Source organism: Panthera uncia, unplaced genomic scaffold (genome assembly GCF_023721935.1).
Source record: "Panthera uncia isolate 11264 unplaced genomic scaffold, Puncia_PCG_1.0 HiC_scaffold_212, whole genome shotgun sequence".
Classification (NCBI taxonomy): Eukaryota; Metazoa; Chordata; class Mammalia; order Carnivora; family Felidae; genus Panthera; species Panthera uncia.
Window position 1 is genome coordinate 7,458 of NW_026058822.1, and position 27,596 is coordinate 35,053.

Below are 27,596 nucleotides of genomic sequence, written 5' to 3' on the forward strand. Positions count from 1 at the left end.
TAGACTCGATTGACATCAGTGTCAGGAGAGGCAGACCACTATTGGCCCTCCTACATGTTCTCCTGCACGTTCTTGCTGAGCGTGTCAAACTGAAAACCCTATCTGTCCTTTGACTCTGCATCCTCTCTATAGGTAGTCACACAGGCAAATTAATAAGTCCACAACAGATGACCATTATACAACTCCCTTCATTTTTTTCTTCTTCACACATAAAAAAGTCTGTTTAGTTTCTTTTTATAAATTATGAAGTTTTGTTTTTTAAAGAATTTATATTTTGGTTTCTTTTTTATTGAGATATAATTAACATATTAGTTTCAGGTGTACAACATAATGATTCAATATATGTGTATATTTCAAAACTATCACAATAAGCCTAATTAACATTCATCACCACACATAATTACAAATATCTTTTTCTTGTGATGAGAACTTTCAAGATTTACTGTCTCAGCAAATTTCAAAATTACAATACAGTGTTATTCACTGTGGTCACTATGCTGTACATTACACCCCCAGGACTTACTTATTTATAACTGAAAGTTTGTACCTTTTGACCACCTTCACCATTTCACGCATCCTTTATCCCCCACCTCTGGCAACCACCAATCTGTTAATCTGTATTTATGAGTTGGTTTTGTTGTTGTTGTTGTTGTTGTTTGTTTGTTTGTTTTAAATGCCACATGTAACTGAGATCAATGGTATTTGTCTTTCTTTGTCTGATTTATTTCATTTAGTATAATGGACCTCAAAGTCCATCCATGTTGCCACAAATGGCAAGATTTCCTTCTTTTTATGGCTGAATACTATTCAATTGTGTGGATGTATATCACATTTTCTTTATCCATTCATCCATCAATAAACATATAGGTTGAGTCTATATCTTGGCTATTATCAAGTACTGCAATAAACCTGGGAGTGCATATATCTTTTGGAGATAGTGTTTTTGTTTCCTTCAGATAAATACCCAGAAGTGAAATGATCAGATTATATGATAGTCATATTTTTTCCCAATTTTTTTGTTTTATTGATGCCGATGCTCAGGCCTTGACCTTCTGTAGCACTCCTGCTGCTGCTGCTGCTGCTGCTGCTGCTACTTGGTCTTCAGGTTCTCCCGGTGCCGGTTAAGTCACAGCACATGGTATGTGTCTTCTTGGACCACAGATCCAGGGACTTGTATTTCTTGCCCTCAAAGAATTTCCTGAGGTTCTCTTCCAAGTCTAGTTGATGATGGTGCTAGATTAACTTAAAAAAGAAGAAAGAAGACTCAAAGAGCTAAAATAGAAATGAAAGCAGGGATTTTACAACTTATGACCCCAAATTAACAAGGATCATAAGAGACTACTATCAATAGTCTCTACAATCAATAATTATATGCCAACAAATTGGATAACCTAGATGAAATGGACAAATTCCTAGGAACATCTAACCCATCAAGATTGAATCATGAAGAAATAAAAAATCTGAACAGACCTATAACTAGTAAGGAGACTGAAGCTGTGATTAAAAAGCTCCCAACAAAGAAAAGTTTATGAGCAAATGGCTTCACTGAAGAATTGTACCAAACATTTAAAGAATCAATACCAGTCCTCATCAAACTCTGCCTATGAGTTTAAGAGAAGGGAATACCTGCAAAGTCATTCTATGAAGCCAGTATTACAGCATTATCTTGATATTAAAACAAAAAAAGTTAAAGATCCGAGAAAGTTATAGAACAATATTCTTGGTTCATATTGATGAAAAGATCCTAAACAAAATATTGGCAAACTAAATTCAAAAGAACATCAAAAAGTTCATATACAATGACCAAGTGGAAATTATACTTGGAAAACAAGGATGGTTCAATATAAAAATACCAATCAATGTAATATATCTCATTAACAAAATCAAGGACAAAACCACATGATCATCTCAATACAGAAAAATTAAATATCTCTTATGATAAAAGTTACTCAACAAATTAGAATAGAAGGAAACTACCCCAATGTAATAAAAGCCACATATGGAAAGCTCATAGCTAATATACTCAATGGTAGAAGACTGAAAGCTCCTTCACTAAGATGAAGAACAAAGCAAATATGTCCACTCTTGACAACACTATTCAGTGTAGTACTTGAAGTTCTAGCAAAAGTAATTAGATAAGAAATTGGGGAAAAAAGTAAAATTATCTCTGTTCTCAAATGACATACTCTTATATGTAGAAAAACCTAAAAATCCCAGAAAAAAAAAAAAACTATTACAACTAAAAACTATTTCAACAAATTTGCAGGATACAAAAGCAACACACAAAAATTAGTTGTCAATAACAATAACAATGCTCAATCCAAGAAAGAAATTAAGAAAATAAACCCAATTAATATACCATTGAAAAGGATAAAATACTTAAGAATACATTTATTCAGGGAGGTGAAAGACTCATGGACTCAAAACTACAAAACATTGCTACAAATATTAAAGAAGACAAAATACATGGAAAGACATCCTGTGCTTCTGGATTGGAAGACTCAGTATGGTTCAAATATCCATATGACCCAAATTGATCTACAGAGTCAATGCAATCCCTATCAAAATATCAATGGCATTTTTTTTTTCAGAAATAGAAAAAAATATCTTAAAATTCATATGGAATATCAAGGTATCCTGACTAGCCAAAACATTCTTGAAAAAGGAGAACAAAGTTGGAGGCCTCACACTTCTTATGTCAAAACATAGTACAAAGCAACAGTAAGTAAGACGATGTGCTGTCATAAAGATAGATATATCAACCAATGGAACACAATAGATATTCCAGAAATAAATCTTTGCATATATGGGCAAATGATTATTGACAAGGCTGTCAAAACTATATAATGGGAAAAGGATGGTCTCCTCAAATAAATGGGGTTTGGAAAACTGGATATCCACATACATACATACATACATACATACATACATACAGTTGGATCTTTTCCACACTCCATATCCAAAACTAACTCAAAATGGATTAAAGACTAAAATGTGATTAAAGACCAAAAACTACACAACTCCTAGAAGTAAACATAGAAAAATGAACTTCAGTACATTGGATTTGGCAATAATTTCTTGGGTGTGACATCAAAAGCACAGGAAACAAAAAAAGCCTGTGCAAAACAAAATAAATCCAATTAATATATGACAAATGACTTCAACAGACATTTTCCTAAAGAATATACACAAATGGCCAATAAGCACACAAAAAGATGCTCAACATCACAAATCATCAGGGGCATGCAAAGTAAAACCACTATGAGATACCCTCTCACACTCATCAGGATGGCCACTATCAAAAGAACAAAAAATAAGTGCTGACAAGGAAATGGAAAAGTTGGAACATTTGTGCCATGCTGGTAGGAGTGTAAGATGGTGCAGCCATCATGGAAAACAGTATGGCAATTCCTCAAAAAAATAAAAATAGAAATACCACATGATCCAATAATCTCACTTCTGGGTGTGTATACAATAGCATTCAAAGCAGAGGCTTGAAATGATATTTGCACACCCATATTCTTTGTAGCATTACTCACAATAGCCAAGTGATGAAACAATCCAATGTTCATGATTGAATAAATGGATAAAGAAAATGTGGTACCTACATATACATACTTGGAATATTATTCATTGTTTTTCATTTTTTTGAGAGAGAGAGGGAGCAAGTGAGTGAGGGGCAGAGAGAGATGGGGAGAAAGAGAACCCCACAAGGGGCAGAGAAAGAGAGAGAGAGAGAGAGAGAGAGAGAGAAGTGGGGCACACCCAAGGTGGGGGGCTTCAGTTCATCAGATGCAGGGCTCAAACTCAGCCACCCAGGTGCTCCATAATATTATGCATTCTTTAAAAAGCAGTAAATCCTGTAACATGCTGCAAAATGGATGGAAATTTACTAAATAAAATAAGCCAGTCACAAAAGAACAAATAAAGTATGATTCCATTCATATGAAGTATCTAAAGTAGCTAAACCCAAAGAAACAGAAAGTAGAAAGGTGTTTACCAAAGGCTGAGAGGAGTGGAGAGGAGTAATTAGTATTAAGTGGGTATAGAGTTTCAATAGAGAAAAAATTATAGGGGCTCCTGGGTGGCTCCGTCAGTTAAGCATCTGACTTCAGCTCAGGTCATGGTCTCACAGTTCGTGGGTTCGAGCCTTGCATCAGGCTCTGTGCTGACAGCTCAGAGCCTGGAGCCTGCTTTACATTCTGTGTCTCCCTCTCTCTCTTCCTCTCCCCCACTCACACTCTGTCTCTCTCTCTCAAAAATAAAATAAAACCATTAAAAAATCTTAAAAAAAAAGAAAAAATATAGAGATCTGTTGCATAACACTGAATATACTTAACATTACTGAACCAAACATTTTTAAATGGTTAACATGGTAAATTTGATGTTATGTGTTTTTTACCACAATTTTAAAACTAAGGTTAAATACTTTTTAGAGTTGGAAAAATGTGAGAGAATTCACTACCAGAAGATTTGCATTCTAAGAAATGACAGTAGAAAGAAAATGATACCAAATGGAATATCTATAAAAAGAATGAAGGGGTATTAAGGAGGGCTCTTGTTGTGTTGAGCATTGGGTGTTATATGTAAGTGATGAATCACTAAATTCTACTCCTGAATCCAATATTACACTACATGTTAACTGGAATCTAAATAAAAATTTAAAAAAAATAAACTAACAGTTTTGATAAGGATAGGCTTATCATAATTTGAATATCATACTTTGAAATGTAATATTTTGCTTCCAATTAATTATTACTATATGTGCAACTAATTACCAATAGTAATTCCTAATTTTTGTCTTCAAACATTTACATATTTTATAATAAAAAATAAAATTAAAAGGCTAAATAAATGAATAAAAATAAAATAAAATAAATAAATAAAAATAAATAAAAAGAATGAAGAGTACTACAGATGGAAAATATGTGGATAAAGGTAAATTTTCTTAGTTTTAAAAGTGTTTTCAGGGAAACCTGGGTGGCTCAGACCGTTGAGCCTTCAACTTCAGTTCAGGTCATGATCTCATGGCTTGTGAGTTCGAGCCCCGCATTGGGCTCTATGCTGACAGTTCAGAGCCTGAAACCTGCTTTGGATTCTGTGTCTCCCTCTCTGCACCACCCACCCCTGGCTTGTGTGCCACCCCTCCCCAGCTTATGTGTGTGCTCGCTCTCTCTCTCTCAAAAACAAATAAACATTTAAAAAAATGCTTTCAAAGAAAAATGACCATTGAAATAAACAAAAAATAACCATGTATTGTGTTGTTTATAACATACTTAGAAGTAAATGTATGATAATAACAAAAAGACCAAGAGGAAATAAAGAAAAGTATACTGTTGTAACATTCTTTTATCATACATAAAATGGTATAATATTACTTGAAGATAGGTTGTGATAAGTCAAAGATGTTGCAGGTTTAATTGTGTCCCTCCAAAATATATTTGCAAGTTCTAATCCTCAGTACCTGTGAATGCGTCCTTATTTGGAAACAGGGTCTTTGCAGATGTAATCAAGTTAAGATGAGGTATATTGGATTAGGGTGGGCCCTTAATGAATGACAAGCATTTTCATTAGACTAGAGAAATTTGGGTACATAGGCACACACAGAGAGGAAAAGACCCTGTGAAGGCACAAAGACACAGGGATAGATGCCATGTGAATACAGAAGAAATTGGAGCAATGCATTGACCAGAGACATCAAGGTTTGCCAGCAAACACCAGAAGCTAGGAGAGAAGCATGGAACAAATTGTCCTTCAACACCTCCAGTAGGAACCAACCCTGCCAATACATTGATTTCAGACTTCTAGCCTCCAAAACAGTGAGCAAATAAATTTGTTGTTGTAAGCTGCCCAGTTTCTGGTACTTTCTTATAGTAGCCTGAGGAAACTAAAACAGGTGTATACAGTACTATACATGCTAAAGCAATCATTGCAATTTTTAAAAAGAACTGTAGGTAATAGGCCACTAAATGAATAAAATGTAATAAAAAATATTCAATTAGTCAAAACAAACAAACAAAAGCAGAAAGAAAAGGGGGATATAGAACAGATGGAAGAAATAGAAAACAGATTTCAAGGTGATATATTTTAAACCCTGGGATATAAAAATCATATTAAATACAAATGGCCTAACCACCCCCTTCATTAAAAGTCAGAAATTGTCAATTTAGATTTTAAAAATCCAATTATCTCCTGCCTATAAAGCCTGCATTAAGTACAAAGACACAAGTAGGTTAAAAAGCAAAAAGATGGGGAAAGCTATGTCATATTTATACTAATTTTAAAAAGTTACTGTAGTACCTATATTAATATTAAACAAAGTGAATTACAAAGCAAACGATATTACCAAGTATTAAGAAGATCATTTCATAGTTATACAGGGATCAATTTATCCTAAATATTTATTCATATAATGTGGAACTTCAAAACACATGAAGCAAGAACTGATAGAATTGAAAGGAACAATAGGAAAATTTCCATAATAGTTGGAGATTTCATTAACCTCTCAGTAATTGATAGAACAAGTTGGTAGCAATTCAGAAAGGATAAAAAGTCTTAAACAATGCTATCAACCAATTTGTGATAACTGATGTTTTAGAACACTTGGCACAACAACAGCAGCATATACATTATTTTCAATCAAACATGGAACATTTATCAACATGGACCAGAATCTGGGCTATAAATATCAATAAATTTTAAAGGATCCAAATCATACAAAGTATATTCTGTGACCACAATGGAATTGAATTAGAAATATTAACAGAAAGGTACATGGAAAATTGGAACTATTAGAAAACTAATAAACATACTTCTAAATAACTCATGGATCAAAGAAAAAAAGCAAAGAGAAATTAGAAAGTGTTTTGAACCAGGGGCTCCTGGCTGACTCAGTCGTTTAAGCATCCAACTTTGGCTCAGGTCATGATCTCATGGTTCAGTTCTTGAGTTCGAGCCCCACATCGGGCTCTGTGCTGATGCTCAGAGCCTGGAGCCTGCTTCAGATTCGGTGTCTCCTTCTCTGTCTTCCCCTCCCCACTCACACTCTATCTCTCTGTCTCTCTCTCAAAAATAAATAAACATTTAAAAAAATTAAAAAAAGAAAGTGTTTTGAACCAAATTGAAATGATAAACATTCCAAAATATGTAGGATACAGTTAAAGCAGTACTTGGAGGGAAATTCATAGCACTAAACACATATGTTGGGGGTGGGGGAAAGATCTCACTTCAAATGACCTCAGCTCCTTCCTAAAGAATTTGGAGATAAGCCCCTGATTCTTGATTTCAGCTCAGGTCATGATATCATGTTAGTGGGTTGGAGCCCCATTACAGGTTCTGTGCTGCTGGTGTGAGCCTGCTTGGGATTCTCTGTCCCTCTGTCCCTCCCCTGCTCCTCAAAATAAATAAATTTAAAAAAAAAAAGAAATTATAAATAGAGGAGCAACTAAATCCCAGGTAGGAAGAAGAAAATAAATAATATAGATCAAAGTACAAAACAATCAAATTGAAGACAAAAAAACAACCCCCCCCCAAAAAAAAAAAACCACAATGAAATTTAAAAAAGAAAAAACAATCCGGTTACTTGAGAAGATCAAACCAACCATTAGCCAGATTGACCAGACACTCAAAAAAAGAGAAGACACAAATGACAGATATCAAGAGAAATGTGATCTCACTACCCATTCTACAGACTTAAAGGCTAATAAGAAAATATAGTAAACAATTTAAGCTAATAATTTGAGAATTTAGATGAAATGGACGTTTCTTGTTGAAGAACTGATTTTTTAAATAAAATCTCAATTACTAAATTGCTTTTATTACTTCAGAATGGCATGCTGCAGATACTGTACAGCACGAATATTTATAGATTTTAAAATTAGCTTAAAACCGTTAAAAATTAAATTTGAATGAGTATAGAATGGAGACAAAGTAGTCACTTGCGCACGCACTCACGCGTGCGAACAGACGTTACGGTTAGCACCTTAAGCTGGTTTTCTCAAACTGTCTCTGCCTTTTACCTAGGAAACTTTCCAGGTGGGGAGTATACTGGCTTTTTGGCTTGGAATCTGAGGACCTGTTTTAATTTTCTGGTTTATTGACCAGCGACGATTTGACATTGGATAAATTCCTCCCAGCCACAGGAGTTTTGGGCGCTCTTCTCCTGCTCACCTCGTCAATGAAATTTTCCCTCTTTATTTTGAATACCTCTTTCTCCTTGATAAAGCTCAGTGATTTCCAAAGCAACCTTGACAAGCACTTTTATAGGATCCTCACAACTTTACAAAATAATCAAGGAGAGTATTATTTCCCCTCCTGTTTTATAGATGAAAAAAGAACCAATGGAGATGAGAACTGAGAGGTCTTCAGAGGCTTGGTCCAAGACTTTGGTTCTCAATTGTTCTGACTTACGAAGCCACTAGCTCTCTCACTCTCTAGTTTTTCTTTCACCATAACTCACCCAACCCTTTTTTTTTATAAGCAGTCCTCAGCAGGGCACCAGAGATCCTCAGAAAAAAAAACAAAAAACAAAAAACAAAACTCTCGCTTGCTCTTGAGGTGCTCAGACTGTGGTGGAACATTTAACCAGATCACAACGTAGCACGGGAACTTAAGATTCAAGGGAGAATAAAAAACCGATGGAGCCAAGAAATCTCAGCTTCTTTTAACAGTACCTATAGCATGCCAAGGGCTGTGCAGTTTTCTATATACCCTATCTCAACACATGAGGTTGGCTCTATTGGCCAGGAACTGAAGTAATGTGTGCAAGGTAGGTTTTCAGTGAAAGGAGAAGCATTACGGTCACTCTGATACCGAAATTGCACAATTTCCACATACTCTGTCCTGGAAGGCGGAGGATAGGTTGTTAACAAGTACCCTCCGCGCTCGCCGAAAACCCACTCCTCACTCAGCGGCCCACCACTTCCCTCGGCTGAACTCCCCCAGCAGGAAGTTACTACTGCACACAACCTCCGTGCTGGAAGCCCAATCAGCGCCCGCGACCCGGCGCCTGCCTGACCCGAGTCACGTGTCAGCCAAAGATGGCTGCGTTCAGGCTAGTTGAGCAAAGGTTGGCGTGAACCCCAGCGTGCCGAGGAGGGTTGTGACCAGAGCATAAGGTAATGGCATTCTGGGGAAAGGGTGCAGTAAATGCTCGGGTACCAAGAGAGGTACAGCGCGGTGATGTGCCGCTCACCTGCAGCGCGGGAATGAGATCCACTGACTGGGTCGGAAGAGGGAGGAGGGGAGACGACGCCTATCGTCTCTTCACTTTACATCCTAGAAGAAAAGACCTTATATTTAAATTAAGCTAATAGAAAAAAAAAAAAAAGTCTGCGTCTGAATTTAATCCTGGCTTTACTGCTAATAGCCAGGGTGACCCTGGCCTAACTTAATTTTCAGAGGCCCCACTTGGCCCTTTGCCTATCTAAGAGCTATCCTGAGGGATGTGAGATAGCTAAGGCAAAAGCTTTTAAAAATGTTTGTAGGATTTAAAGGTGACATTGTCTTGGACTTGGATTCGTTATGTTTTTGTTTTTATTGTATTAAAAAATGTTTTGAAAGTAATCTTTACACCCAAAGTGGGGCTCAAACTCACGACCCCCGAAATCAAAAGAGTCGCATGCTCTTTGAACTGAGGACCCCCAGAGATCAAGAGTCGCATGCTCTTCGGACTGAGCAGCCAGGCACCCCTGGATTTATTGTTAGTAACGCAGATACAAAGGCCTACTGCGGGCTGCTATGGCAGAACTTTTTTGAATTAAGGAAGACTTTTAATAGCCACATCTTAGAAAAAGCTAGTTCACAGAACTCGGAACCTCGTCAATATGCAGAGCATAAAATAGAAAACTAGTCCAGCAGCAGGCTGGACTTTCTAAGGAAACAATTTACTTCAGAACTATACATCGTACACTTTCTCAGTACATTTTTTAGATTTTTTTTATAATATCTATTTTAGAAGGAGAGACAGAGCGTGAGCGGGGGAGGGGCAGAGAGGGAGGGAGACAGAATCTGAAACAGGCTCCAGGCTCTGCGGTGTCAGCGCAGAGGGGTCTTGAACTCAGGAACATCGAGATCACGACCCGAGCTGAAGTCGGTGGCTTAACCGACTGAGCCAGCCAGGCGCCCCAAATTTCTCTGTATATACTGAATTTATATATCTATCCACACAACACACGTGCGCCTCCAGCACATAAACAGAATTATTCAAAGTTCCTGTAGGTCAGAGATGGTGTCTGTCATGGTACTATAACCAAGACCCTCAAAAAGTTTGTGTCCAGGAAACTAGATGTAAATTTCTAAGTCTATATTGTACTTATTAATTTTAAATCTAGGGATATGAAGTTTCATTTCACTCAACATGTTCCAAATGAAGTCTTATATCTAACAGGTACCCAGCAATAAATCAGTGTTGTAAATTAATCTCGTAGCAAATGTATAACAAAAATCTAATTTCATAAAACTGTGTTGTATTTTGCTGTTATTTCTGAACTTTTGCTTTGAACTCTGCTACCTTGAAATCTTGTTTAATGAGCTAAATCTTCAGGCTAATACTCATAGTTCACCATCCCCCTACTCTACATTACTAGCTGGCCCTTTAGAGAAAGTGTGCAGATTTCTACTTTAGGGTATACCTGAAAGTGAAATTGATTATATGTTTCTTCTACCTACTAAACAATACCAAATTCTTTATTCTAAAGTGGTTGTATCCAAAGTGGGTACAGTGTACACTTTGACCAGTGGCACATGAGAGTTCCAGTTACCCAGCATTTTTGCCAGTAATTGAAATTGTGAGGTTTTAATTTAGCCAACCCAGGTACAGACTGATATCTCATGGTGGTTTTAATTTTTTATAATGAGCTTAAACATATTTTCATATCTATTGGCTGTTTGCTTCCCTCTTTGTGAAAGTACCTGTTCAAACCTTGTGCCAACTTTTCTATTGCGTTGCTTGCCTTTTTCTTGATATATGAACTTCTTTACATATTCTGGGTACTAACTGCTCCTCTGTCAGTTATATATTGCAGACATTTTCTCCCAGACTGGCTTATCTTTATAGTAGCTATTGATCAACCCAAGTTCTTAATTTTAATCAGTTAATATTGGCTTAATGTTAGTTTTAGGTGTTATGTTTAGTGCTGTTTACAAATTCAGAAATATTTTAAGGATTATAAAGCTATTCTGTATTTCCTAGAAGCTTTATGGGTTGCTTTTCGTGTTCTGATTCTATTTCACTTAGAATATATTTTTTGGTATGGTGTGTATGCATTGATTTTTCAGATTATGAATTCAAGCTATAGCTAATTTTTTAATTAAATATTTATGGTATTTATAAAGCTTTTTATAAGCCTTTTTGTTGTTTTTCTATAGATACATATTATTGAGAAATATTTTAATTTTTTAAGGCTCAAGATGAAAAATCATGAACCAGATGATACTGTCAAGGAAGACTTAATTTTCAATATCATAACCAGAAAAATTAACCACCTCCCAGAAGCAGAAAGGTAATTTAATTTAAATTTAATTAAAAAATATCTTTTACCAGGTGGATTTTCATCATTCGTTCATTATCTCACATTTATTTGATTTGAATATAAACATATAATGTCAGAAGGAAACTGAGTTCATTTTCTTGCCTTACTGAGAAAACCCAAGACCAGGAGAGGTTAACTATTTTGCTTGAAGTTAAGGCTAGAATTCATGCCTTTGGACATATCTAATTATATGATAGTGCTCAGCAATTTTTCCATTTGGGTGAGAGTATAGTCAGATGTGAACATTTATAGACTCATCTAAATAATAGACCTTTAAGATGGCTTTTAAATGGTCTTCTTTGGGGGCGCCTGGGTGGCTCAGTCAGTTAAGCGTCCGACTTCGGCTCAGGTCATGATCTCACGGTCTGTGAGTTCAAGCCCCGAGTCGGGCTCTGTGCTGACAGCTCAGAGCCTGGAGCCTGTTTCAGATTCTGTGTCTCCCTCTCTCTCTGCCCCTCCCCTGTTCATGCTCTCTCTGTCTCAAAAATAAATAAACGTTAAAAAAAAATTTTTTTTTTAAAAATTAAATGGTCTTGTCAGTTCATTTCTAGAACTATGTTTTACAGTCCAAGAGAGTGCCATGTGACACACATGACAAGAAATGCCAGAGAAATGAGATCATGGCTTAAAGATCTATATTATTAAATAGAAAAAGGCTATATAGGAAACAGAGTATCTCTGAAGACAGCACTGAATAGTGCATTTCTATAGCAAGAAGACCTCTCTGAATAGGTTCCATTTAAAGAGAAATTATGAGACCAAAAAGCATGAAGGGGAGCCAGCCTAGGGAGGAGAGAGACACAGTATCTCAGGCAGAGGGGATGGCATATGCCTAGGCCACAAGGTGGCAAAATGTTGATCATACCTGAGGAAACAGTGTTACTGAAAAACAGGGAAGTGGGCATAAGATTGAAGGAACAGGAAGAGTTATAAGCAGGGAATGATGTGATCCAGCTAACATTTCTAAAGAACGTTCCAGTTGCTTTGGGGAACTAGATTTAAGGTAGGAGAGAAATTTAAGACCAGTAAGAAAACTGGTATAGTAATGTTGGTAGGTGGTGATGGTAGGGGTGGGGTCATTGGACATGAAAAAGGTGGATTTGAAATACATTTTGGAGTAAATTCCAGATACATTCTTGAGTAAATTCCAGTCTTGCTGCTACTTAGCCCAACAAGAGAGAACCTATAGACCAAGGGCAGCAATAAGAACTTGGTGAGATTTCATAAGCTGTATATCCTACAGCTCTTCCCCCACCACACACACACACACACACACACACACACACACACACACACACACACACTGTACGTCCTTTTGTTGTTTTCCTGAGGGAGGTAACAGAACTTTTCAAGCAATAAAGGGCTTGTGTCCATGTTTCCAGCTCAGTAAGGTAGAGAGCCAGAAAGACTGACATAATAGGTGGTGGCAGCTTTGAAAAGAGCAGGCTATCTCACTGGGACTTTCACCAAATAAGAATGCAGAAACAGTGGGGAAGTAAGCTGGAACTGCATAGTAAGTAAGCTTTAATTTGGAAGTAAAAATTGCTCTCAGGCATTGGCACCTGAACAGGGCAGATGACAGTGTCTCCTTATCTTTAACTTATTTCATATTTTTCCCGTTCCTGTTTTCTTATCCTTGTTCTCTTAAGTTTGAATCCTCACCTGGTCTTGCATTATCATTAGATATGTTTAATAGGTATTTGAAAAGTCCTGAGGTGTATGAAACTTTAATATCAAAAACTTCACTTTCTGATCTACAAAATAATTTTATGTACCATATATTTCATTGCCACTTAATTGTGATCTTCTATTTCATGTGTTTCATTCATGTTGTCTAGTTGTTTTGTGTCTTGCTAAACAGTCATGAGTTTCTAGTAATATAGGCACTTTCTTGGAAAACTGACTTGCAAAGGAGCTGCTAGATAGTAACTGTTTTGTACTGAATTATTAACTAAAAAATGTGACTCTAAACCATAAGAAATTAAAATTTGGGAGGCCATAAACTTTGCTATTCAAAAATACAAAAATACATAGGTCTTTCACTTTCATGGGTTTTCTGTTATTGTTTGGTAGGTTCTCTAGGCTCTCCTCACTTTTTAAATATATCTTGTGTACCCTAAGTTTCTAAACTGCCTCTCGCTTATACTTCCATTACCATTTCAATAGACTTGTTTTATCTCATGCTCACATGTCTTTCATCCTCCAATAATAAACTATGAAAACACTGAAGGTAGAAGATAATTTTTTGTCTCCAGCATCAAGTCTGCTGCGTGTAATAGGTACTCAGTGATTGAATGACAAGCACTATTATGATTGCAGAGTGACAGGTAAGAAAAGTAATGCCTTATACAATGTAGGAAGCTCAATTAGGAATTCCTAGAAAAGCTTTTTAAGATGAGTGTTAACCACAGAAATTAGGGGGCATTGTGTGGGTCGTCTGGCTAAATAAATGATGAGAAATTTTTAGAGTTTGATGCCTGTGTTGTAGATGGCAAGGCAGGTGGTAGAAAAGTGGTAGGCTAAAGAGTTTGGAGTACTTTCAGTATCCAGCAATAAGTTTAGGTATTATTTTTTCCAAAACTAAAGAAAGCATAGAACATGCATTTTAAAATTCATACATACCTTGGCTAAAAACCAATTCTACCACTTACTAGCTCAAAACATCAATTTCTTCTTTATTTCAGTGGGTTGTTGTAAAGTACCTAACATAGGATATCCCTTAAATATTAGTACTCCTCCACCTCCCTATCCTGATTCTAATCCTTCCGGGTAAAGTGAAAGGAAACCTATTAATTTCACCTTAATGAATGCCTTTTAGGTGTCAGGTGCTACTGAAAACAAGACAAATATATCTTTGTATCCATTATCTTCAAGTTATTTACTTGAAGACTGGTGGGGAAGCCTGACATAGAAGTATTTGTAAGATAGATCCACCTTATCATCTGTTGTGCTAGAGTTAAGTATTGGGTATTGTGGGAGCCCAAAGAGGCATTCACAAGACCCTTCAGAAGCTCTTCCCGGTTACATTGTTGTGGGAAATTTCTATACTGTCTCATGCAAAATCACAAAGTCCATTCAGTAAGATCTAAATGTATCACTCTATCCTTAATTGTTGAACAAATTCAAAAGACCTTAGAATAAAAATCTATATATAAAACATTATTCTAAAAGGTTTTTGTTTTACGGAGCTCTAAGGGATAAATGTGGTATCCTGTTATTCCTATAATTCTGTCGTGTTTACACCAGAATTGTTGGACAGCACACACAAAAAAAGTTACTCTTTTTTTCTCACCATTCAGGAATCTATTTGAACATGGATCAGTTTATATTGGACTTAACGCTGCTCTCTGTGGTCTAATAGCAAATAGTCTTTTTCGACGCATCTTAAACGTGACACAGGCTCGTATAGCTGCTGGCTTACCAATGGCAGTGATCCCATTTTTGACTGCGCATGCATCTTACAAAGGTTTTGTAAATCTACCTTTGAATACAGGTAAATTCGATTTCACTATCACCAGAGTTTGCTTTGGTATATATTATTTGCACTTTACATTAATCCTTAAATATTAACACCAGGTTAATATATTTTAGTCGGTGCATGGATAAGACTGAAACTTGCTAGCCTGTGTAAAGTGGCAGTTCATATAACAAGTTAGTCTTCTATGCAAGTGAAATGCACACTCATAGCAGTTATAGTTTTCTTTAGCTAAGTTCTTTCCCACAATACTTAAAGAAATATGTGTAATTTTTTTTAAATGCTTCCTTAGTTTTCTTTTTTAACGTTTATTTATTTTTGAGACAGAGAGAGACAGAGCATGAACGGGGGAGGGTCAGAGAGAGAGGGAGACACAGAATCGGAAACAGGCTCCAGGCTCTTAGCTGTCAGCACAGAGCCCGACGTGGGGCTCGAACTCACATACCGTGAGATCATGACCTGATCCGAAGTCAGACGCTTAACCGACTGAGCCACCTAGGCACCCTGCTGCCTTAGTTTTCAAAAAAATTGTATAGAGGAAAAAAGGGGGGGAAAAACTGAAGGGAATAAGACCCTTTATAGATTAAATCTCCCAATGCACTAAATATATATACAAGAATTACAAATATATGGAGACTTCATTTCCTTTTGATTGTTTACCGTATGTGCTGAGTGCTTTCAGTATAAGCATACCTTGGAGATATTGCAGGTTAGCCAGACTACTGCAATAAAGTGAATGTTTTAGCAAAATCCAGAGAATTTTTTGGTTTCCCAGTGCATATAAAAGTTATGTTTACAATATGCTATAGTCTGTTTAAAGTGTACAATAGCATTATGTCTAAAAAAACCAATGCATGTACTTTAAAAATATTGCTGTCATTTAAGCTTTGAACGAGTGGTAATCACTGGTTACAGATCACCATTCACCATAACAAATGTAACAATAATGAAAAAGTGTGAAATGTTATGAGAATTACCAAAATATGACACAGAGACATGAAGTGGGCAAATGCTGCTGGGAAAATGGTCCCTACAGACTTACGCAAAACAGAGTTGCCACAAACCTTCAATTAAAAAAAAAAAAAAATGCATTACCTGCAAAGCATGATAAAATGAAGCACAATAAAACAAGGTATGCCTGTATGGCTAATCATGAAAATTTTTTGACTGATTTCAAATAAAAATATTATTACTGCAGGTGATGGTCAGATGGAAGGAAGATAGTCCACTTAAATTCTCTTAAGTGTTCCAAATTGGTTTAAACTGGATGAATATTTTGCATGAATCCCCATGATCACTGTGGAAAGAATTTTTAAGATCTAGGGAAACCTACCACCCAGTGAACCGAACAGACTAAAACTTAAGTTATTAATTTAGCTTTCTGTTTTTAAAATAGCTTATACTAATTTGGAAATGAATAAAGAATTTTATGAAAATAGTCAAGCTATATAATATAAAAACAGAAAATGAACTACAAATCATTTTTTAAAAATGAGTTACAAGTTTCCTGAAGACAGATTACCTCAGGTTTGCCAATACAAGTGCAGAAAGCAGAAGCAGTGCAAACTGAGATTATATTCAAGTTCAAAACAAATTATTTTTCCTAAGATGGTTTCGTTATTCATGGCCATTTTAGGTTATCCATACATATTATACCTTCTAATATGCCTTGTAGATTTGTATTTGCTGCCTGAAAATTGAGTTCTTTGTGACACATTTAAGATAAGCTTGCATTTTTAAAATCACGTTTGCTTGACTATCATGACCTTCATTTTAGAACTGATTTTTTTCCTAGGTGATTTGAATTGTGAAACCTGTACCTTAACACGGGGTGGACTGGTTGGTCTTGTTTTTGGTGGTCTGTACCCTGTTTTCTTGGCTATACCTGTGAATGGTGGCCTAGCAGCCAGGTAGGATTCTTTTTTTTCCTCATAATCATTGAAAAACTTCAAAAATATATAAATGACTACTTCTCAAGAATTTGAAAACAGTTCTAGAAATTGATGCCACTATACCTCTTGGGTATATAGGTTCGTAACCTTAATTTGTTTATTGAATGCCAGCTACAAAGCTGCAAACATTACTCTGCCAAGCATGAGAGCTCATTAAAGAAAAATTCCATCACAAAATGGCTAGCTATAAGCCAAATATTGCAGTTATTTTCTGATGAATTCATATCTAGCAATATAAGCTGTATGAGCCTTCAGAGGCAAAGTGGATAAAGGGTCAAAAAACCCAAAAGTATAGTTTTAAAGACTAATGACATCAAAGAGAATAACCGAATTACCTTAATCTTTACCTAAACTAGTTTTATCTTAAGACTTCTGGGATTAATAGATACTGTACCATTTGATACAACTGTCTTTTCTAGAGAATGTCTCAATGTTTTCTTATAGGTATGAGTCAGCCCTGCTACCAGAAAAAGGAAACATCTTAACTTACTGGACTAGAATTTCTAAACCTGTCTTTAGAAAGATGTTATTTCCCATTTTGCTCCAGACCATGTTTGCAGCATACCTTGGATCTAGACAATATAAATTAGTTATAAAGGCTCTTCAGTTACCTGAACCTGGCCTAGAAATTCAGTGATTGTTAAACAACTTTGTACACAAAAATAAAACTGTAATGTATGAATAAATGTCTAGTGTATGAATAAACATACATTTGTTAATTTATCACAAGGTACGGTTCTGGGACCGATAACATTAAGGCTACACAAGGCAACACAAGGCTGAATATCATTAAGGGCCATCCCTTTAAACAAGAGTGTAACTTCTTTAATTTGCCCAATGTTCTCTTTCACTTCACTTGCTCCACTCCTTTACATTAAGCATATTTTGGTCCATAATACAGGAAAAATAGCCTTACAGCAGTTTTAACTGAAGGCCTCATAAAGAATCCAAGCTGGAATGAAAATGGGAGGCAGGGATGAGGATCAGTTCACTACAGCAAATGTTACTCACACTTCCGTTTTCCCAATTCACTCTTTCCATTGGTATTATTAATCCATAGAAGTTTAGAACATATTTAACGACCTTCCTCACAGAGGGATCAATTCTTACAGTCTTAAAGATGGTGGGCTCAGCTGGAGCTGATATGTTGATATTGCCAATACAGTGATAGAATGATAGAGTTAACTATTTAAAGAGTCATCTTAATTATCTCTGGATATCTATGTTCTTGGAAGATCAAGGCAAATCCTACCTCTGAAGATTCCATCTAGTATGGGATAACCCTTTGGGGTCACATACCCAGACTTTTTTTTTTTTTTTTTTTTTTAGCTGTGTGGTGTAAATTGAGCAACTTAACCTCTCTGGTCCTCAGTTTCTTCAACAGTAACCTCACTCAAGATTGGTATTATATAATATATGGAAGTTGACTAACCCACCACCTGACATAAATAGTAGCACTTAAATAGAACACTCTTCCTATTGCTCCCGGTTTTGTTTTCTGAAGTAGCCTCATCTAATATTCCTCATTTCCTAAGACAGATCATTTAAATTTTCTAAGTGACGTATTACATTCCTCTTCCTAAAACTTTTCATCTCATTTCTTTATTTTCTTAAGTGAAAGCATCTAAATCACCATGGTAACTAGCTACTATCCTTATGTGGCTGAGATGTAACTAGTGCAACTGGAAAACTGCATTTTTACCTTTAATTAAAGTTTTTAGCCACATGTGAGTAATGGCTACAGTACTGAACGGTGTGGATCTAGACTAACACTCCCTTATGAAACAAGCCAATCTTACCAAATAAAGTGTCCTCCTACAACATATTCACAAACATCTTATTTATTCCTTTCAAATGTAGTGATGTATCTGTTATATAATCTTATGCTACTTAATTACATGAAAGGAGAATTTAATTTAGCTTGTTACCTAGAAAATGCAGCCTCATGAGTGAAATAGGCTTTCAGGGTCTCCTCAAAGAAGAAAGCAGTACAGCTAAATATTTTTAAATTCAAACAAAATTAACAAAATTCAAAATTCATTTTAAATATTTCAGAAAGATGATGTTCAACAAGTACCTTAAAATGTATTCCCTAACAAATTTATATATAGAACGATCCCAATTACAAAGCAAAAGAAATCTATATTTTACTATGAATATTCTCTGGGTTAGAGAATTAGTGGTGATTTTTCTTTTTGTTTTTGGTTCCTTTCTGTATTTTCTCAGTTTTCTATAATGAATATGCTTTACTTAAAGCTCTCTGACCCTTGGGTGCCTGGGTGGCTCAGTTCGTTAGGCATCCAACTTCAGCTTAGGTCATAATCTCATGGTTCATGGGTTTGAAGCCCGCATCAGGCTCTGTGCTGACAGCTCAGAGCCTGGAACCTGCTTCAGATTCTGTGTTTCCCTCTTTCTCTGCTCCTCCCCCACTCATGCTCTGTCTCTCCCTCAAAAAATGAATAAACATTAAGAAAAAAATTTAAAGCTCTCTGACCCAAAATTATATACTTTACATTCTGTCATTTTTATTTAAAGGAGAGTTCTACTCATCACAGCAAAAATTAAAACTCCTGACTTCAAAAATAAGAAATCCATATTACTAAATTAGACTCCTTAAAGAAAAAGAATGGCGCAATCAACCTGGATAATTCAAAAGCCTCTGACAACTAAACTGGTATCTCAGTACAAATTGTTTTCTTGTGCTGAAACACTTCTACCATAATACCATCTATAAATCCATACAAGAGTTTACAATGGTGTCTGTAACCAAAAAGAATTACTTCCTAACATCTCCGTCCTCTACCATATATATTTTTAGATCATCTTTCCAATTAGTAAAAATGGACAATATAAGCAAGAGACAATGTTATTTTACATCTGTTGCTACAAATCTACTTTACCAAAACTTGGATGGGGGCAGGTAAATGACATGTAAACTTGCTGTGGTCTTCCTTACAATTTAGGGAAATAGTCATTTGTAGCTAAGACCTTAAGAACACTACCCTTAGAGAGCTTTTAATAGTTCAGTTCAGTCATAGTAAACCAACTATTTAAGTCTGTCTTTTACAACTTACTTGGTGTAGTTATCTGGCTTTATGAAAGAGAGAAGGCTCATATTACATTGTAAACCCCAAACCATAGCACATTAAAAGCCAGACGGTCTAGGAAACTGACTGCAGTGGGTGTCCAAAGATATAGCATTTGGAGGCACAGTGTAAAGAAAAGTTGGGCCACCAATAAAAATCAAACTGCATATTATCCCAACGACGCAATTTTTCAAAATACCATTAGTGACTACATTTTTAAATCAGATTGAAAATTAAGCAAAATAATTTTCAGCAAAAAATAATCTGGGGTCAACAAAACTATAAAAATTATTAAAGTCGATTGTAAACTGGTTTCTTTTTAAAAATTGGGGGAAATGGCTCTAATTAAGAAATCTTGAATGTACAAATTGAGGAAGGTAAAAAAGGAATAAAAACACTATTATCAGTAACCAAAGTAATGAAAAAGGCAAGTTCATGAGCAACAACATTCTATTAACCAACCTATATATTTTTTTAAAAATCAATTTTTCCCTGATACTGCATGATTTATATTCCTAAAGATGGTGACTTTCTGAATAAAATTTAAATCACCTCGTTTAATTTTTCTACATTTCAAAACTGAAAGTAAATGACCATTTTACTACAAACAGATCAGAGCTGAGAGCTATCTGGTATTGTAAGACAACGAGTGACTGCCAGACAGAGGATTGAGGTATTCAAGTTCAAATATATGAAAAATACTATGCCGGCCACACAAAACATTCTACAAGTTTCTAATGGAAGACCCTCCCCTTTCTGATCCCTAGCTTAGAGGGTTAACTACCTGGTTTCTGAAGAAAAAAGTACACAGTAAAATACAGAAATATAAACATTTGGGAGGGTCTCAACACTTTGTATTAATAAGAGTCTGGGGGAAAAAGTAAACACTTAAAAGTATTCCAGTACCTACTCAACTTTTAAGAATCATCAGATTATTTAACTTAAAACTCTGACTAAATTAGTGAGACCTTAAACTAGAACTTCAAAATGCTGAACTAGGTAATCATGTATTTTTAAAGGTAATTACTCATTATCAGTGAGTTATCCACTCTGTTCTATCAAAGGAGTAATTAATCATCACCAACTAGTGTTAATGCCAAATCTTTGGTTGTAGAAATACAACCAGTTATACTGTTGGAACTGTAGGAATATCCATCAGTTGAGTATAAGCCACTACACATGCTCAATGTTGCCTGGCAACACAGGCACTGAATATACTTAGATTACAAGCAACAGTGGGTTTAATAAATTCTGTATAATATCATACAATAACTAAACTGTATAGTTATGATAACTCATTCTGGCTTTCTCCTACCCCTCCCACCTCTCTTATCTACACACTTCCCAATGAGTCAGTAAGATAAAATGACTCAGTCTAGACCAGACTGAGCTAAATAACGTATTAACATAATCCAATGAAATGAAATAAAACAATCCAGAGTTTTGAGTGTTTTTTCACACTTGTAATAAACTGGAAAAATGTTTCAATTAAGTAAAACAATCACATTCCGCATAAAAAAAAAAAAAAACACTCCCATCATCCAGATTACTAAAGCCCTTACGTTACACTAGAGAAATTTTAATATATAACAGTAGAAACTACGATACCATTCGTTAGAAACCTCAAAATATTCAAGAAAGTGTCAAGTACTCAGAGAAAACTCAAGAAGCCAAAACCTCAGAATCCAAACATCCTATTACCCTGAATTGTAATTAACTACTCACATATTTAATCATAATTTTTTCAGATACACAAGACAAATCAATGCATCTATTTAAAAAGACTACTCTTTATAGTTAAAGACTTTACATTAACTTTTATATTCTACTCAGCAAGGTCAGCCTATACTTCAGATTAGCTCTCAATTTCCAGGAAATAAATACAAACTCATGATATGCTTTGTGATCCCTGATGGCCTGTTTATGTAATTCTACTCCACTAAATGTAATTCTACAGAATGTGCTCTTGATTGTGTAAAGACTCTATTATTCCTTGATGAAATACTATAATTCTCTTCTCCAATGGTTACAATTTTTAAAAGGTATGCAAGAACTGATCACTCCCATGAAAGACAAAAGGGTATGATTTTGTTCCAAAATTAACTTAGTCTCATGTATTTCTATTAAGTCTTTCAAGGATTCCAGAGAATCTTTTCATATCTCCATTTCTGGAAAGTGAAATCTGGAAAGTGAAATCAGTACAGAAGTAATTTGGGAACTTGAATATGGCATTCATTTTTTTCAGCAGATGCCAAATTTTTGACCGACATGGCTCCCACAATTACTTTGTTACCATCAGTCCAGTCAGTTAACAGGTTGTAGGAAAAGATTCGTTTTTGCAGACACTGCTAAGCTGTTTAAAGAGAAGAGAGAGAGATTAATTTAGTGATTACAAAATGCACAAATATTTAAAATATTTTGAACACTTTTTGTCGGATTATATCAGAGGTGTGACGACATTTTAACAAATGTGGACTTTTTAGTTAGGACTGGTCAAGAAAGTGCAGAAACAGTAAGTCAATATGACAGAAATAGGAGGTCAATATGATGTGTTAGTTCAATTAATGTATGAATTCCTGTCACCATCAGAAGGCAAATATTAAAAAAAAACTACCTCTTTAATTCTGTATCATTTTGCCATAGAGGCAATTAGGGAAAAAAAAGTTTCCCAAATACTAAGTTGTTTTCAACCACTACAGTAAATAGAGCTAAACCTTAAAATTTCAAAACAATCCTTATTATATTCCAGAAATCTCCTTTATCCAACTACTAATCATTCAGAACACAATTTTCTAAAAATAGTAAGACAACAGTTTCATATTAATCATAACTTTTTTTAATTAACAAGTAGTGAATCGGACACTTTAAGATATTGTTTACTACATACTGAAATAAACAGATCTGTTGTAAATTCAGAAACCCAAACATTTACAGTAAAATGTGCTTACACATAAATATGATCAAATTTATTTAAAGCCCCTGTTAGGTCCTAAATACATGCAATACCATGTAAAAACAAGACCATGAAGTTGATGTAAAAAATGACAAAATCACTAAGTCACCAAAATTAGGGAAAAAAAAAAAAAAGGAGAATGAAATGGAAACTAAGAAAAGACAGTTAAAACGTAAGTAACCTAAATAAGCAGCTTTAAAAATAGGTGATACTAATCTCCATTCTCAAAAGTTCTTACTCAAGTATTTCCAAAAACTGCCATTTATAAAATGACATTCTAAAAATCTACACTTAGAATTTTCAAAGCATTCCAATTCAGAAAGCTCTGACTACTATTTCTCCCCAGCCCCAAACTTCAAATAATGCAGGACAAGCAATGACATTAGGAAGAAAATATTCCAAGGGAATGGTATTTTAGAAAAACACACTTACTGCTTCCAGAACCTTTTAAGACCCAAAGTCAGCATTAACAATAATCATTTTTCCTATTTTCATCCATTATTTTCCAATGTCATGTTAGAGATGAATAAATTCTTTGAGCCCATAACTGAAAGATCAACAAACCTGGTTTTATTATGACACCATATTTTTGTCATTGGTACTGCACAAAATTATATACAAAGAAATATATACAAAATGTTCAAGTATTAATTAAATTTCAATTCAAGGCTTCTGTTTCAAAAAGCTACATTTAACATATTCCATAGAGATAGCACAAATTAGTCATTTCAAATAATTTTTCCAACTACTTTTGGTTTGTGTGTGTGTATATATATATATATATATATATATATAATTCAGTAGGCACTAAAAATCCATGCAGCTGCATTGTGAGGGGCTTGCTCCTGCACTTAGGTATAAGCAGGTTCATCACTCCAGGTTGTGAGTTTGGCTATTACCCATTCATGCTCAAGTGCAGTAGATGATTTTACAAAATATGCTGTAATGCACTGGAAACCAGAGACCAAGTTAGGTCTCAAATTGTGTTATCTAGCAACAAAACATTTACAGTTGTGCAAGAACAAGGATTCCATTTTTATAACCAAATAACAACAAAACATTTTATGTGTAAGATAACTTACATCTTTGGACTGCTGGAAAATACTTTTTAATTATGAACATTTTAAAATAAAAGACAGCAGAAGCCCTGATATTACCTCTTTTTCCTCATTTCTTATACTACCTTTTAAAATAAAGCAGGAAATGTGGCCAGCAGCTGGTCCCGTCTCTTCTGCCCCAACAGCTGTATCCACTTTAGCACAAAGAAAAACAAGGATGCTAAATATGTATATACTTTATCAAACAGTGATGTTTCACAAAGAATTTCTTAATGCCTCTTACACTGAAGGACACAGTAACTGAATCTATACAATCAGACAATGGATAATACAGTACTTCAAGGGAAGAATATGTCCCATCTTTGGAAAAAGTGTCAATCGTGTTCTTGAGTAGCCAGAACCACTCAACTTTAAAAATTATTTTTAAATAGGACAAAAACCTTTGAAATTAGGAGTAAGATTCTTTGTGAAGCCTCACTTTACACGTTTTCATTCACATTTCACAACCTTCAATATCTAATCATACATAAATTTAACCTAAAATTTTAATACAACAAAAGTAAAAATGTTTAACAATTTATTTATACTCAGTGATAAGGTAATCACTGTGCTGGTCCTCAAAGAAACATTTCATTAACCATTATTACTCCTCCTTCAATAACACAGATATGCATGTTAATTTCCAACCTCTCTAATGGTGAGATATTAAAATCTTTTACTCTGAATACTTTGTATTTCTACATCTCCTTCTGAAAACTAAATGGCATTCCCAAATATTTAAGACATTTCTGTCATCTCCAGCAAAATAACTATCACATTTGTGCAAGCCCCAAATACTTATTGTCAGCCTCTAAAAAGTTGCTCTAACATTGGAATTCCAATTTGCACCTTGTACAACTCGGAACTTCCATTCAACTTCACCTGTTTCACTGTCTCCAAACTGTATCTCTATTAGCAGCTTTCAGTGTACAGTTGGAACCGATGTCATCCAAGGCCATGTCCACACTGGGGACAGAAGAGCTAGGTACACGCAAGTCTGAACAAGGGGACACATTAACAGCTATTTCAACCAGAAGAAGCATCTTAAATACATTATTGACCAGCACAAGTCTGTTTCCAGGGTGGACAGGGCCCAAATTAGATTTCCCCTCCCACCTTCCAAAAAAGAAAAAAGAAAAAAGAAAAAAAAAAAACCTCCACACACACACATATTGAGATGTTGCCCATTAAAGTAGACTAAGCAGCAGAGCATGAGCGTTACGTGAAGAGATGGATCCTTACCAGGTTGTGAGGCGGGAACGACTGTTCTGTAACCCCTACAACGGAGCCTGGCAGGAAGGAAATCACCTAAAAAAGAAACTGTCAGAGAGATTTAATAGTCACATGTTATCATTAGGAGTTGGTTACAGTGTCACATTCATGCTTTTAGCTAAACACTTAAAGATTCAATATTACTGTTTTCCTCCTCTGAAATGTGTCCAGTGAAGATGTCCCACTAAGGTGTTTTACATGGTGTAAGGGAGTTGAAAGGGGTAAACGCGGATAAAGAGCAGATTACTTGACCCTACATTTTAAGAGAAGACGACGCCTTCCGGGCGCACGCCGAGCAGAACTCCACCGACACCTTATCCTTGTCCACATGAAGACACACTCCTCCCGCCGAGTCGTCCTCTTCCAGTAGGTCCTGCTGTTGCTTTCCCACGGGCAGAGCGTAGTCATGGTCACCGGCGGGCGAGTCTCTGAAGAGCGAGGTGGTCAGCCGCAGTCCCACGCCGCTCAGCCGGCTCAGCAAGCGAGCCAGTCCGGTCTCGTTGGCTAAGACGGCCCGTAGGTATCGACTCTCCTCCTGCAGTGCCTGCACGCGCTTGCCCAGCTCCCGATTCTCGGCCCGCAGCTCCTGGTTCTCGGCTGCCAGACCCCGGACTCGACTTTCCAGCCCCATCACGTACTCCTTCTTCTTCAGCCGATTGAGACGGGCAGCAGCCGCCGCCGCCTTCCGGGGACTCTTTGTCGCCGCCTGGTTGTTGTCGTTGCCGCTGCTGCCCGCGCCTCCTCCTGGGGACTTTCTCCGCCTCTTTTCGCCGCTGCCACTGTCACTGCCGCTGCTGCAGCCTCCGATGCCGTTTAAGAGCCTCTGCAGCAGGTCAGAAAAGCGCTGCATCTCGGCAGCCGCGGCCTCGTCGTCGTCGTCCCCTCTCCACAGGCCGCCGCTATCCGAGCCTCCGCCGGACGACGAGAGAGGCCCGGGCGAGCTGAGTCCGGGCTCCAGGTGCCAGTCCGGTTGCCGGGGGTCCAAAAGATCTGCCAGTTCCAGCCCGGACAGAAAGTCCATGTCCTCCGTCTCCTCCCCGGGGACGCTGGCGATCGCCTCCTCCTCCATCTCCTCGGGCGAGGGCGCGCGCACGGCCACGCCGCCGCGGCCCCCCCTCCCGGCCTCCAACTCGCCCTCGTCGCCGCGCGGCTGCTTGCGGCCGGGAGATCCGGCCGCCGCCGTCTCTTCCTCCTCCGCCGCCGCCGCTGCAGCCGCCGCCGCCCGGGTCAGGTCCGGGGGCAGCAAGCAGGTCGCGGCCGGCGCCGGACTCTCGCTGCGGGTTGGGGAGTCGCTGCCTGAGGCCGCCAGCAGTTTGGTCAGGCTATGCCTCATGGGGCCCAGCGGCGGGCCCACGTAGGCCCCGGCCCCTCAGACCGGGCCTCGCGGGCCCCCAAGGACCCCAGACCCCCAGCGCGGGGAGCCAGGGAGCTGGCCACAGCGAAATGAAGGGGAAGATCCGAGACGCCTCCCGCGCCACTTGACTGGTCGACCCCCCGCGCTGGGGCGGGGGGTGGGGGGGAAGGGATAGGAGATCGAAGCGGCGAGGCCCAACGATGACTCGACCGCGCCACCCAGACAACGGCCTGGCCGGAAGTCGGTTGATCTTACCCCAGCCCCTCCCACGGCGTTTCGCGCTCCACTGAGCTCTAGTATCGCGAGAGTTCAGTAAGGTCCGGAGTGGGGGTAATTTCAGCTTTCCAGTGATGTCATAGTAACAGCGGCAAAAATAACAAACCCCGAGTTTATCAAGAAGTGGTCTACTCTCTCCGCCCTCACTTCTCAACCCTGCATATTCTAGCTTCCACTTCCAGTGAAACGACTCTCTCAGAAATGATCTTTTAAATACCAAATTTACGAAAAATCTTAAAGTTACCCTGCATGTCCATGGAATTTTAAGACTGGTGATAAAACACCGCTTGAATCCTTTCCCCTTCTGTTGTAATACAAGATCATTTCATTCAAACACAGAGTGCTAGGGGAAAAAAGTAAATAAGTCATTCATATATAATTTAATTTCCAAGTTTTAATTATAATTTTATTAAAACGTCTAGGCCATTTCTATGCCTTTTCTAAACAACAAAAAAAGGTCTTTTCCTTGTCTGTAATAAGATTGTAAACGCATTTTCTGTGTGTATTCTGTAGTTGGCGTATTGTGAGCATGTGTGGGTGTGCATATGCGCGCCAGTCTTTTTGTACTGTCGCTACCTCATGGTTTGAGCGATGGTTGTA

At 37.1% G+C, this 27,596-nt stretch overlaps 2 protein-coding genes across 9 annotated transcripts; one reads left to right on the forward strand and one right to left on the reverse strand.

The window, feature by feature from the left end:
- Positions 1–247: 247 nt before the first annotated feature.
- LOC125917632 (CREB/ATF bZIP transcription factor) lies at positions 248–26,972 on the reverse strand. Of its 8 annotated transcripts, none has more exons than XM_049623780.1 (6): positions 25,624–26,972; positions 25,337–25,414; positions 24,181–25,091; positions 18,887–22,397; positions 9,194–9,276; positions 248–1,242 (listed from the first exon to the last, which is right to left on the reverse strand). In XM_049623780.1, exons 1-2 carry the CDS (start codon positions 26,697–26,699, stop codon positions 25,399–25,401), a joined length of 1,092 nt encoding a protein of 363 aa, XP_049479737.1. In that variant the 5' UTR covers positions 26,700–26,972; the 3' UTR covers positions 248–1,242; positions 9,194–9,276; positions 18,887–22,397; positions 24,181–25,091; positions 25,337–25,398. The 8 variants fall into 8 exon arrangements, with proteins under 8 accessions (XP_049479737.1, XP_049479738.1, XP_049479734.1 ...); XM_049623781.1 differs by having other exon boundaries at positions 250–1,242; positions 24,181–24,249; XM_049623777.1 differs by having other exon boundaries at positions 255–1,242; positions 18,887–23,544.
- LOC125917634 (transmembrane protein 126A) lies at positions 8,543–17,681 on the forward strand. Its single transcript, XM_049623783.1, has 5 exons — positions 8,543–9,116; positions 11,403–11,501; positions 14,831–15,024; positions 16,802–16,916; positions 17,403–17,681. The coding sequence occupies exons 2-5, from the start codon at positions 11,410–11,412 to the stop codon at positions 17,593–17,595; spliced, it is 594 nt and encodes a 197-aa protein (XP_049479740.1). The 5' UTR covers positions 8,543–9,116; positions 11,403–11,409; the 3' UTR covers positions 17,596–17,681.
- Positions 26,973–27,596: the final 624 nt, after the last annotated feature.